This window comes from Polyodon spathula, chromosome 2, assembly GCF_017654505.1.
Source record: "Polyodon spathula isolate WHYD16114869_AA chromosome 2, ASM1765450v1, whole genome shotgun sequence".
NCBI classification, from domain to species: domain Eukaryota; kingdom Metazoa; phylum Chordata; class Actinopteri; order Acipenseriformes; family Polyodontidae; genus Polyodon; species Polyodon spathula.
Genome location: NC_054535.1, coordinates 68,355,596 through 68,370,101, shown reverse-complemented (window position 1 = coordinate 68,370,101; position 14,506 = coordinate 68,355,596). Strand labels below are relative to the sequence as shown.

At 37.6% G+C, this 14,506-nt stretch overlaps 1 protein-coding gene across 1 annotated transcript; it reads right to left on the bottom strand.

Annotated features, from left to right (window-relative positions):
* Positions 1-1,507: 1,507 nt before the first annotated feature.
* LOC121299544 (5'-AMP-activated protein kinase catalytic subunit alpha-1-like) lies at positions 1,508-14,071 on the bottom strand. The gene is made up of 9 exons (XM_041227328.1): positions 13,937-14,071; positions 9,548-9,689; positions 8,766-8,859; positions 8,505-8,649; positions 7,830-7,917; positions 6,998-7,222; positions 6,240-6,735; positions 2,454-2,580; positions 1,508-2,107 (listed from the first exon to the last, which is right to left on the bottom strand). The coding sequence occupies exons 1-9, from the start codon at positions 14,031-14,033 to the stop codon at positions 1,863-1,865; spliced, it is 1,659 nt and encodes a 552-aa protein (XP_041083262.1). The 5' UTR covers positions 14,034-14,071; the 3' UTR covers positions 1,508-1,862.
* Between the last annotated feature and the right edge of the window lie 435 nt (positions 14,072-14,506).

Here is a 14,506-nt window from a genome sequence, read left to right as displayed (position 1 = left end):
CACAGACCCAATTCATAATGTTACTGGCACAAATTACAAGAAAATTGGTATTTTACTAGCAATCTAAGGGCTGGTTTATCAAATCAAAAAGTGTGCATATAAGTTAACCACAGTAGCTCTCACAGCCTTAAATAGCTGAAAGAACTTCCTATCATTTAGTACATGCGTAGCTCTAAATACAACTTAATTTTAGCAGTACAAACTAAAGATATACAGAGGGCTTCAATTGTCAAAGCTGTTTTCTCCTAGAATATTTAGCTCCAATTCAACCAAACAAAGATGTGGTTCTCATTTTAAAAACAGAACTTGGATGCACACCATAATTTAACCTTCCTGGACAGGATCAAATTGTGCAACAACTAACTTGCTGAGCAAAAGTTTGAATAATTAATGGCATTCCTCACAAAGTTCTTTACAGATAACCACCACGGGGCTTGCAAAGGAAGATGTTAAAGGCATTGTGAACCCAGGCAAAGTTTTTCATCATTAGTTTGTCCTTGCCATGGGAAAAATAAAGAAAAGGCTATATATTTTTTTATGGATCTGTCTGCTTTAAAAATCCCAACCCTTATGATAAAAACTCTAAGAATAAATCAAGTAAATGGATAATCATATTCAAGCTTAATTTTAAACAAGGAGAAAAAAAGGCGAAAGCAAGATCAGGCAAAAAATCAGAAGGCTAAAATTAGATTTATGTCAACTATCACTTACATAAAAATGATTAACAATAGTTATTTTAGATTAAGACTTTCAGCAGGGTTGGTCAAAATTGGTTTAAACACAGCCATACTTAGGCACCACTGATTTAGACAGGCTTTTCAAATTCTACAAGACTGGCAAATTACAGACAAGCACATTTCTGTGCTGCTAATAATTCATATAAAAAGCGTGATGAGTGATATTATATAGCAACTTGGAATAGAAGTTAACTGTCATGGCCTGTGATGAAACCAGTTCTCTTAACTATTTGTTTAGCCTACAAAATTATCATTTCTGTTCCTTAAAAAGGAAAACATCTTTATCAAAAATAGTTGTGTCGGATAAAAATTAAAAAGGAAAAAAAAAAGAATCCAATATTATTTGGTTGGAATGATTTTTTCAAACATTTCAGTACAAGGATAAAATGTTATATCCAGCTATATAAATTACAAAATGCAAAAAAAAAGTCCATGTACACTATAATCCATATTTTCAAAAGCATCTTGGATCCCCATTTAAAGCTCTGATGAATGTATTCAGATTCAAACTATGTATGCATTATATATAAAAACTATGGGCAAATATGTTTTATATAAAGACATTTCTGCAGTGTTACAATATGGCATACCAACTAAAGATCAAACTGTGACTTTCAACACTGTCTGGAGAGTGTTCATTTTACAGCATTGTCATCCAAAACATACAACTGGAACACATTCGACGTATATATATATATATATATATATATATATATTATTATATATATATATATATATATATTATATATATGTGTGGTGTGTAGCTTATAGCATTTTCTAATTTAAAACCAGGGATGTAAAAACAAATCTAAATAAGTCACTGGATAAGTGAATATTTCACCTTGTTGCCAATATAAGGCAGAAAAGGCAAGCTTCTTTGGAAGTTTAACACTTCAGTTCCTCAGCAAGATATAGGTATATGAATATAAAATATCTATATTTACTATAAAGTGGCTTAGCATTTATTGTTAAATAACCTTCCCATCCCAAGCTAGACCCAGCTTTACTGGGGCCAACTGCTTCAGTGCCACAAAACAACAACTACATCCACGGCGGAAGCATTAAGCCATGAATCTGGTGCATGCTTATTGCTGTAAAGACACTCGTAGGCTAATGCCAAAAAAGTTACCGTGCAAGTATTTTAATAAGATTAGCACACATTTCAAAGAACTCTATTGTGTGACTCCCTGGTCTTGGAGTTGTCTCGCCGCTTGCGGAGTCAACTGACGATGTCAAAGAGGACGTTAAAGACCCATCTTCGCCTTTCACCGTGGCATCACCAGCTCCATTCTTCAGGGTCATCTGATTGTTCCCAATTGACCCCGACCGGTGAGGGGTAGCTGTTCCAGATTTAGCCTCGAACATGTCATCTAATTAAGAAAAAGAGAGAAACACCTTTCCGTGAAAGACACAACACAGGTGTAAGAGAATCGTGCAAAACAGGAACTATTTCTAGAACATGGTACTAATCTGTGCAAGAGCTTGTGGCTATGTGTTTAGTATCAAAGTTGTGACCATTACAGGCATCTGCTGTTCTGAAGGACCCCCTTGTAAACAAGACAAGACGTCCCAAGGGTTAGTTCTTGCTGAGCAAAAGTTTAAATATATTCATTAAATAACAGATATTCTTTATCCAAGTTACAATTTTTATAATTATTTAATGCAACATATATTCTCTTATTCATGCCTCCCTAATTTTATTTTCCCCATATTTACCATCAATGCTCCGGAAGTCTAGGAGATAAGTTCTGCTGTCAACTTGGTAGAGCTGCAGACTCATTTTAGTGTACATTCCTGTCACTGGGTTCTTTCTCCGGACACGCAAATAATATGGGTTTGCAACCTATGGAACCAGAAGATATGCATTAAAAAAAAAAAAAGATACTGATTTGTATTGTTTCTACCCTTGATATGTAAATAATTGTTATATATCTTTCTGACTCCGACTGTCTCCATTAGTGTAGATGACCAATTATCTGGTACCAATCTTTGAGCTGTTGTCACCAACACACTGTTTCCGCTGGCCCTTTAAAAAGGGTGTTTCCATGCTGGCCACATCAGCTGTGGTCGGCCACGGCTGCTTTTTCTGGCCTGGTTTGCTATATCGTACTTCATGTGGCCAGATCTGGCCACAAAGGAACTACGTCATCACGTATCAGGGAGGTGTGTGCAGGATTAGAAGTTGACAGGGGAACAGAGCGACACATCAAGCTTTATCATTATTGCAGTGACTGTCGAAGGTTGGGCCAAAAAAAAAAAAAAAAAAAAAAGTTGTGGCGGCATGTGAGAGAACAAAGACAAGAAAATTCTTTCAATAATAAAATCCAGAAACAGTTAATAGGCACTGTGCAGAACATAAACATTTTTTCAATTGCAGCATCCAATGCTCAGGCAGTTTTTTTTTTTTTTCTTAACATACTATTGCTACGTTTTTGGGGGTTTTTTTTCCCCCAAAAAAACACAGCACAATACTATACCATAATCACTGACACAGGACAAGAACGTCCGAGGCTGGCCATGTTTGAAAAAAAACATTGCCCACACTGGAAATGGCACTGGTTACTGAAAATATATTATGCCTGTTATTACAAAGAAGCCTTCTGGAGGCAGAAGTAAGACTGCATACATTAATATACAGTCGGTGCTGCCTAACCAGGATCTGATAATAGGGATTTCTGCTTAAATGGGATACAACTCTGGGAGACAGTTCCTACCAATGCTATTTATGTTGTTTAATTGGGACGTCACTTCGTTTAACTGGGCAGTATTTTCAAATGATGACCGGAGATCGCTTTTCAGAGCAAGACAGGTTCACATAGCACAGTGCAGTGAGTATGTGATTACACTGCGACTTGCATAAATTGCGTAAACCACGTTGAACTCTTGAAGGAGCTGCTGGAGTCTCCTGTGCTCTCAGGCTGCTGTTGCAAAGAAAGATGGCGTGTCAACCTGGCAGGTGCCTCGCCTTGTGATAAGATGTAATTTCATTCTTGCAATTCATTTAGTTTAGGAATAAAAAAATAAAAAAAAGACTTATTTTAAATAATGTATTTAATATGTAATCATGATGTGATGCAATTTCATTATTTTTCTTTTCATTTAGAAACCAAAAAAAGTGTGACTAAGACTCTTGTCTCAAAAGCTTGTTGTTTAATTGGGACAGCCGCTTTATTCAGGATATGTTTACTTCTCCCGAGGAATCTCCGTAAAGCAGCGCCGACAGTACTGTGAAGCATGTGTACATTTTAAAACAAGTCTTCCCAAAACAATTTTCACCTCAATTAAAAAAAATTTAAATGTAACTGAAAACTGCCGCTCAAGACCAGCACACCAATAAAACTACTGTCCTTTCATCCCATTCAATCTGAACCCCCACTCACCTAAGACCAGTTTACCAAGTTATTTTTGTGTATAGTCCCTGATCCACTGTATCCCGTGCCACAGTGAACGCAGTCTACAATATTTAACCCTATGCCACCTACTAGGAATGACTATAAATTGCGCATGTATCCAACAACTTTATTTTAGAGCCTGCAGTTTAATAAACCATAAACCACAACATCAACAGAAAGGTATTGAGCAGACCTTTGTTGATTTTGTCATAAAGGTTCAAATAAAAAAAAAAAAAAAATGTAAATATGAAATACAGGTGATCCTCGACTTACGACGCACGGCACTTATGACTCTCTTGCATTATTACCCTGCTTTGACTTTACGATATTGATACGGCATTTACGACACGGCGAGACTCGAGCCATGCATCATGTGCGCATGCTCGGTGTCCGAACTGCAGTATCTGCATTGGTCGCCCTGACTTACTCCAGCGTTTTTTTCTTTTTTAGAATTTATTTGCCCTTTACAAGACTCAAAACGAAACCTAAGCTGTGAACTCTGTCACATGATGAGGGGCTTAACTTCAAGCATTGTATTTCCTGCTAGGAGTACCACATACACACGCTGAATACGTAATTGGAAAGCCCTGAGTCTGTACTTTTAAACAAGCCAGGTAGGTGTCCGAGTGATATACGCGTAATCACCAGGCTGAGTGTAAAGATTTAAATAAATATTTGCATGAGAACAATATAACGGGTGTTTGTAAAACTATATTATCTGGCTGAAGCAGTCAGGAACGTAACCCTAATTTATAACATTGTTCCTATGGGAAAATGTGCTTCGACTTACAACGTGACTTTCAGGAACCAATTGTGTCATAAGTGCGAGGACTGCCTGTATTATTATTATTATTATTATTATTATTATTAATAATAATAATAATAATAATAATAATAATAATAATAATAATAATAAACAATAACACCAACATTTCAGAAATGTACACATTCATATTTGTTAGATGTGCAATTTTACAAGGATTTCAAATATTTAAATCAGAACTGAAGTTGCTTGTACAGTTGCTGAGCTACATAGTTTTGTTGTGCAAAAAAAAGTGCATATAAGAGCCAAAATGGCAGATGTAGAACTAAAGGTGAAACTGAAGAAACAGAAATATAATATAACCCTGTTTATGATTTAAAGTGAAATTGTTTGTGTAGAGGTCTCAATTTGTAAGCCACAAAAAATGTTGAGTAGGTTTATTATTATTTCTTTCTTTTTTTTCTTTTTAAAGAAGAAACTTGCGAATACTGTATAGGGTAACAAAAAAAAAAAAATAAACAGCTAATAAAAGTAATGACTTCAGCTAAATACTTACCCATCGTTTACACACACAGAAACGAAGTACACTAATAACAATAATAAACAAAATAATGATAAAACACTGACACGGCAAATATACTAAGTTAGCTAGCTAGAGAGCAGACAGATGTCATTTACTTTCACCTCCATCCAGAGAAACATTTTCAAAACAAGACATGAAATAAAAAAAACGTGTACAATTAAAAATAACAGTAAAACATTTATAAGAGGGATATCTTAGATGTCTTTTCAGTAATTACTTTGTCTTAGTCGGCATCTGATGTGCCATGCAGCTGCACGCATACACACACACAGCGGGGCGAAAAACATTGCAGAAGTAATTTAATAATAAGAACATGAAAAAATAAAAAGTGACTAGGTAGTCCCAGTTCTTAGCTTTCCGATGACTTTTGGGCTTGTAGAACAGGAGATAGACGCTTCATACGCCCGAGTGTCAATACAATTTCCCATTGAAGTCAGAAAACGGCGGAGTCAAAAATTAAACACAAATAAAAACAACCACACCCACCGCAGCCCTAAACAAATTACATGGCGATATTCACCTTAGCCATGGCTATGGCCTAATGAAAAAAACAAAAACAAGATACAGTTGATTGGACGGCTGAGATATATCATGTTTTGTCATTGTAACAAAAGTTACGAAATTAGAGCAAGTTAGCAGCAAAGGGTTAAAATACAGTACTGCCTAGACAATGCACTGCTGTGGTGGTATACAGAAGCCATCCTTTTTAAAGGGCTCCTTCACAATAAACATACAATTAGGGAATCGAACAAATCTCAACCCACCTTCCACTCATAGTCCAGCTGTTTCATTGCTCTGCAAACTTCAGCCATGATGTCATTGGGTCGACTTTGACTTCTGATCCCAAGATGCCATTTGGCTCGCCGCACTCCTTGGTGCTTGGACTTCTGTGGGTTTAGTTCATCCAGTGTGTGGCGAGGCCTTGGGGTCGCTTCAGCTACCACGAATGGCACTCGCTCTGGGTGTGGCTTGGAGGCCGCCATTTGGTGCTCGTCCATGAAGGACTCTGGTGGGCTGCTGGCCAGGTAGAAGTCCTTGGCTTCATTCATGATCCTCCGATTGTCAATAATTAGGTGATAGGCCACGGCCAGAGGGTCATGGTGATTCCGGCTGTACAGGAGGCTAAGCACCTCCTCCTCAGTGCACTCACACTTTTCGCAGACTTCCTTGAGGGCTTCATCATCGATCATGGTGTTGCTGTAGGCTGCATCCTCAGGAAACAAGTATTTAGGGAGTTCCTGTTTGAACCACTCATCCTCTCTGCAAGAAAAATAAAATTAGGCACAGTTTTGTTTTTTGCTTTTTAAATATAACCAGCAGTATATATCATTTTTATTACCCGAAACAGTGAAAGTATAGAACTAACTGGATGTTTGTCTGTTGTTTTTTTTTTTTTTAAATACAAATACAGAAATTTATTTGGGTTCCAAACAGAAAGCCAGCCCTGAAATCAACCTCAGCTGGAGAGCAAACTAATTACCCAACATGCATAACCATCACAATAGACTTGATTTGACCCTACCGGATTTCCTTTATGGTAGCTCTCTTCATGGGGTCCACTTGAAGCATGTGCTTCAAAAGGCCAGTAACAGAGGGGTTCAGGTACTGTGGGGTGTAAAAGGTGCCATCACAGATCTTCTTGAACAAGGTTGGCACATGATCATCATCAAATGGGAGAGTCCCGCACAGCAAGGCATACAAGATCACCCCGCTGCTCCAGATATCCACCTCTGGACCAGCATATAACCTGAAAGAAAAAGGTCATTAAAACACTTACAGCTCCCCATCAATTATAAATGGCAGCTTACATCATATTGATACAACTGTGTACCAGCTATAAAAGACCCTGTGTTTTTTGAGATATTAACAGCAGGAAGTTCAAAGTAGAGTCTGCACCATTATCGGGACCTCTCGGGAGCTGTATAAACATCCTGAATAAGCGGATGTCCCAATTAAACAAGAGGCATTTGAGAGGATCTTACTCACACTTACACTCATAATTTACGTCAAATCACCCCAAAGAAGTTGGATTTTAAACCCTACCATGCCCAATACAAAAAACCGATTCAATTTCATAAGTCCTGCCACCATAAACTTTATTTGCTGTGTGATTTCCAGTACACCCACACTACTTTACAGTATGGTCTGCAGACCTTGGTTACTAATAATGACCTAGGACTAACCATCAAACCTAGGGTAATCAAGCTTTTAGTTATTATGCACTAAGGCACTAAAAATAATAACATATACTTCAAAATATCCAACACATTGTAAAGTTAGTCAGGATATTGACAGGGGTCGGTTTTAAACCATTAAGTAAAAAATAGTCCAGTCAAGAAGAAAAACCTTCATACCTTCCTGAAATAACTTCTGGAGCAGCGTAGTTTGGAGAACCACAACTGGTTCTTAGAAACTCCCCATCTGACATCATGTTTGAAAGACCTGATGAGAAAAAAGGGGATCAGATGGAAAAAATATAATTGAGAACACTAGTTAGCTACATAGACTAATGACTGCAGAATTCTTCATTAAATTGGAAGACCTGATCACTGTGTGAAAAGTTAGGCATTTCAATACAAAAACATGTTACCTATTTAGCATAATTGGCTTGTTCATTCATCTTCTTAAATATCCAACAGGATTTTAACAATACTGATCATACAAGTACCATATTCAAATTACTTTAACTAGGTAGGTCAGTTGAAAACAAACCCACGTTTAGTGATAGCCAATACAGTTTTAACATTGATTTTATACTATAATTTACATCCACACTCCCAAGCTCTAGTGGGTAACACACATCAATGTCACTTATTGACCATGTTACACTGTGTCCCAGAGGGTCTCAAATCAGAGGGTCTTAAACACAATTAAGCTTTTAATTCACATTTCACATAGCTTTTTCTGTAGGAGTATGAGAACCATCTTTTGTATCAGTTAAATATCTTTTGCAATATGTTTAGCAATATTTCATCATGTATTCAATTCCAGATGCAATCTTAATCTGATAGCCCTGTAAAACCCCTTACCAAAATCTGCAATTTTTGCATTCATCTGTGCATCGAGCAGCACGTTCTCTGGCTTGAGATCTCTGTGCACCACCATGTGTCTGTGGCAGTAATCAACAGCCGAGATGATCTGCTGGAAGAGACGCCTGCTCTCCTTTTCATCCAGCTGCCAGCAGAAAACAAAGCAATTAATTAATGTAACAAATCACATTTTAAATGCATGTACAATGTATTTTAAACACTTGCAAGTTAGAGTATCTAAAAAAATTATATTTTGCTCACCTTTCCATTCTTGCATATGTAGTCAAAGAGCTCCCCACCAGAAACATATTCCATTACCATGAAAATATCTGTTGGTGTGCTGATCACTTGATACCTAGAACATTTAATAAATTTAAAAAAAAACACACACACATTGGTAGCTACATACAACCTGACACAGTGCACCTAATTTAATTCATTTCAAACCTTGAATACGATCCACAACCAAAAACATGAGCAGGAACAAAACCACTTTCATACCATTTGTTGTTTGAACAATTATTACATTACTTTATGCAAGGCTCTCAATTCTAAAACCAAACCGTTATTTTCAGTGCCTACATAAACAAGATCTTTAAAATATAGGGAGCTGATCTTTATACAGTAGGCTGTAGCTGTCTGGAAGTTCTGTTCTACCTGTAATAGGCACCATTACTAAAGGATTGTGTGGGAAGTATATCAGAACATACAGGTTTTACAATGCCATGGTTTAATAAACTCACTGTTGTGAATGACTAGACAGGCAACAACACCCTGCTGTGTACTCTGTGTCAAACGAAGATGCTGCTTAGGATAAAAAAGTGGGTTTGATATTGCACCATTTATTGTGCATCAAGCAGTTTCCTTGAAAGAAAACAATGACAGGGTAAAAAATAAAAACACCGTAAATAGAACGTTGCATCATTGAGCCAATAACGATATCGATCCAATACCACATGGATAAACAGTAATGCTTCTGTACAATGCTCAATATCAATCAATGTTACTTGTTTAATGAACATTCACATTTAAATACAACTCACAGTTTAATTATATGTGGATGCCTAAAAAGTTTGAGGTTCTGAATCTCTCTGCGAATTTTTCCAACTACATCGAGGCTGCGGATTTTCTGTCGGTTCAAGATCTTCACAGCAACTTGGTGCTTTGTCAACTCGTGTCTTCCAACTGAAAGAGAAAAATAGTTTGGTAATCAAAACAACGGATTGGACATAAGGTTTAAGAAACAACTTTATAACGCTTTTCAGTACTGTATATACTCACTACTGTTTAATAGTTGGATGTAAAAGTACCTTTCCAGTGGATTTCATAAACCACTACACCATCTGGTGTAAAACGTAACAACTTAGATTAAACTAGGCCCCTTATTTGTCCTTCATTACCGTACATCTTAGCACTATTAATCAACCAAAGAGAATTTGACACTGAATTTGTAATAAGTGGTCTACTATAGAACCATTGATTTATTGTACAATTTTAAAGTTTAGCTGCTGGCAGGGATTCACATTGTAGGTCTCAGAATTCACAAGGGTCTTAGTGCCTACGCTCCAAAAACTAGGCAATCAACCCTCATAAGGACATGTTGGAAAACTGACTTTCCTGGTAACCTGGGGTTCAACCGGACCCCATTAATAAAACATATATAACAACTGGAGTAAATTAATGAATGTTTATGCTATGCAAAATGGATAAGACGCCCAATGTGCACAGCCATCTCCTAGCAAGTGAAGGCACCGCTGTATTCTGGATGCTGTAGTTTATTCTAGGAACATGTCATGAGATATTATTGGAAAGCCCCAAGCCGCCTCTTTCATTTGGTATATTGACTGTGTTCCTAGCTCTTTGCGTTTTTGAGTTCAAGTTCCCTACCGATATGCTGCACGTCGCAGCACTGGAGCAGTGAATGAAGGGGTGGTAGAAAGTAAGCGTACAGGCATGCCTGACACAGGAAAGCACAAAGCCTGCACTTTTAGATGACACTGAAACCCAAGCGATATCTGTAGAAGCGACCGAGTAATAGGCAACAAACGACTTAGGCGCCGACTCATGTCACATGACTCAAGCCTTAGTTACTGTTTGCTGTAGTTTCGCTTAGGAACGTCTGTTCAGGGCATACATCATTGGAAAGCACCAATTCTGTGTTTTCAAACAAGTCTTAAGGAAGCTAGCTATTACGGTGCACGAGAAGGTCAGGCCTGCTGATACACTACGCCTGGTGTACATATGGATGCCAAACCTGAAACAAATTGGGAAATTCAACCAGCATACCTGGACTATAATTATCCTTTGCATAGTGTAACATGATGGGTGCCTGACAGCTACCTACAAGGAAGCAAAAGTCAAGTCACTAGATCCACATAATAACTGATACTAAAGCACCAAGGAGTCCAAATGGACCCCAGGTTAAATTAAGCACAACTGTGTGTATCACCTGTTCCTAACATGTCACAATAGTGTAGTGACTTACTGATTATAAAACCAATTAAATATTGTGGCCTCACTACATGCACATTAACAAAGGCTGATAACTTCCCATATTATTTTTCAATTTCTTCACCATTCTTGTAAAGGATCTAAAGGCAACTTGACCCTTTCCAATTACTGGAAAAAACAGCGGAAACTTTGTTCTAGTGTAGGCGATTTTGCTGGACCATTGTATGATGAATCTAATACTGTGGGCAAGGTACAATAAATTACACAGTAAATCACATACGTACTAGGCTGCAGCAACAACATACTCTCTATAATCACTATAATAATCATAATTGTAATTGTGTAATTTGTAATTAATTGTAATTACAATGTACATGCCAAAGCTGCCCAATTCCAGCCTTGCTGAAGCACCCCCAAATCATCACCGATCCTCCACCACATTTCACAGTGGGTGCGAGACACTGTGGCTTGTAGGCCTCTCCAGGTCTCCGTTTAACCATTAGACAACCAGGTGTTGGGCAAAGCTGAAAATTGGACTCATCTTGGGGTGCTTCAGCAAGGCTGGATTCAGGCAGATTTGTCTTTGTGAAGGACGCATGAATCAAGCCAAGTACAAGGTTGTCCTGGAAGAAAACTTCCTTCTGCTCTGACAATGTTCCCCAACTCTGAGGATTGGTTTTTCCAGCAGGACAATGCTCCATGCCACACAGCCAGGTCAGTCAAGGTGTGGATGAAGGACCACCAGATCAAGACCCTGTCATGGCCAGCCCAATCTCCAGACCTGAACCCCATTGAAAACCTCTGGAATGTGAGCAAGAGGAAGATGGATGGTCACAAGCCATCAAACAAAGCCAAGCTGCTTGAATTTTTGTGCCAGGAGTGGCATAAAGTCACCCAACATCAATGTGAAAGACTGGTGGAGAGCATGCCAAGACGCATGAAAGCTGTGCTTGAAAATCAGGGTTATTCCACCAAATATTGATTTCTGAACTCTTCCTAAGTTAAAACATTAATATTGTGTTGTTTAAAAATGAATATGAACTTATTTTCTTTGCATTATTTGAGGTCTGACAACCCTGCATCTTTTTTGTTATTTTGACCAGTTGTCATTTTCTGCAAATAAATGCTCTAAATGACAATATTTTTATAAGGAATGTGGGAGAAATGTTGTCAGTAGTTTATAGAATAAAACAAAAATGTTCATTTTACCCAAACACATACCTATAAATAGTAAAACCAGAGAAACTGATAATTTTGCAGTGGTCTCTTAATTTTTTCCAGAGCTGTATGTATGTATGTATGTGTATGTGTGTGTGTGTGTGTGTGTGTATATATATATATATACACACACACACTGTTATTGTTAGTAGATTGCTATTTATGCATGCAAAAGGGAACACTTAAAATAAAATAGCTTATGAGTTTGTGACCCATACACTATAGCAATTTAAGTAATCAATCACAGCACAGAAATAACTATTTTTGTTAGCCCTGGCATTAGCTTGCCCACTGGTAAGCTATGTTCAAAGGCAAGGACAGTTATAAGTTGAAACCAAATGGGATGCAGCAGTAGCTATGACACCCTGGGTAGCCTAGGAAACTTTAGAATTTAATGATTCAGAGGAAAGCAATCAAACATTTCAGCTGACTAGCAGCAAATGTTAGGCACTGGCAGTAGACAACTGGAGCATGCAAAATGACCAAGCACTATTTAATAAAGTGCCTGTCCACATCATACAGTTACAGAATGATATACAATAGGAAACCAATCCCAAGTCAATAAATCACTATTCTTAAACATTATGAAAAGCTAGGCTAAACTCTAATATCAGTTTGGATATATTTTGAAATTGTATTTTACAGGAGAATGACATTCAAACTAATTCACATATTTTGTATTTCCCCCCCTCCCCTCCTCGAGTTGTCTGGCTGGGATACAGAAATCTAAATGTTGCCAAGGGATGGCTTGGCCGTTTGCCATAGGAAATAATGGAGCTTAATGATAATGTACAGTGATATTTCAAAATGTAGTTATTCTAAATCATGAAGACAAAGTATCAGAAAAAAAAAAATACATAAAAAAGTAATCATCCCACAGTTGTTATGGAAGCGCCCACTGTAACTTGTACATGTCCTGCAATTAAAATGGCAACAAAAGAATGTTTATTTTATGGCGGTCGAAACTATACCACACCTTCTATCCAATGTCTGAAAAAGTCAAAACTTTACTACTCTCGTTATTTATCAGAACTGAGCATTTTACCAAACATAACTGAAGTGACGGGGGTTGTACCTTTTTTTCGTATAGTTATTCTTCAAATTGTTGTTTATCCACAAAACTTCCTGTTGTCACAGCCCACGACAAATGCATAGCAGCACTACACACACAGTCACTTGCACAATCAGCCCAAGCACACCTTGCAAATGCCTTAACATTTCGAAATGGCCACACCGAAGATGAAAATCGCTTCTAACACCTAAAGGGTGGCAATACATATTAATTAAAAAGTTTTCCAGGTTTCAAATCATGCTTGCAATTCAGTAAATCTTTACAACACAACGTATTAACGATCATTTATGACAACTGGTTTCATGTTTCCCCTAGTATCTAAAATAATGGTAATCGTTGCGACGCACACATCTTAACAATACAACTCTTGAGCCAATACATTAATGGTTTTGTAAACCTCTGCCTGGTTTATGCAATACAGATAGTAACGGAGTTTAAAGTCTGTAGCTTAGAGCAACAACTGCACAACCAAATTAGACAGCAACCACTCAAGTCCAAACGTCTTGCCATAAAATACAAAACCAAATCAAGCAGTACACGTTTAAACATGCGCAAATAATTTTGTTTTAATAAGCATTGTGCCAGCAACGTAATGTTCGTGCACACAGCAAAGGAACCACTGCAGTGCAGTACTGTTACCACAGCAATACAAACAAGCCTAGCTCTTATGCCAACATTGTACCTCATTTACCTTTAACTTTTCCAAAAGTGCCGACCCCAAGGGTGTCCCCGAGTATGTAGTGTCCAATCTTTACCCTGCCTTCATGTTTCTGTTTATCCGTCGCCATCTTCCCGCAGGAGCACTACCTGCAACTAAGCGGGCAGACGGAAGTGACGTTATATAAACAGGAAGCCGGCGCTGGAGACATCCGGAAGCCATGTGAGAATAAATACCGTATTTGAATGAACGAATAAACATCAGTGTCGTTCCCTCCACGTGACCCAAAGGTTCATAGTAACATCCTATAAAACAAAAGATTCGATTTTTTTTTGCTTATTTTATTATTATTATTATTATTATTATTATTATTATTATTATTATTACAATTCTTACCCATTTCACTGTGATCTACTCAGAGTTGAGAACATTCAAAACGGTGTTCTACTTTTGGTGCGCCCTATCGTTACCTGAAAAGTGTACTGTATTGGAACAGTACCCATCGTGACAACAGCTTGTTGACTTAGATATAATATGTCAAATTGCTTGTTAAATAAATCGTTCTAGTCTTTATTGTGCTGGGCAGAATTTACTTTTCTCCAT

What these genes read in the sequence shown, in the direction of transcription:
- LOC121299544 (XM_041227328.1), bottom strand. Translation starts at nt 14,033, where the DNA reads ATGGCGACGGATAAACAGAAACATGAAGGCAGGGTAAAGATTGGACAC. An exon ending in ACATATGCAAGAATGGAAAG is followed by an intron (nt 8,650 to 8,765) that starts GTGAGCAAAATA and finishes TTCTGCTGGCAG; the next exon opens with CTGGATGAAAAGGAGAGCAG. An exon ending in CCAGAAGTTATTTCAGGAAG is followed by an intron (nt 7,223 to 7,829) that starts GTATGAAGGTTT and finishes TTTTTCTTTCAG; the next exon opens with GTTATATGCTGGTCCAGAGG.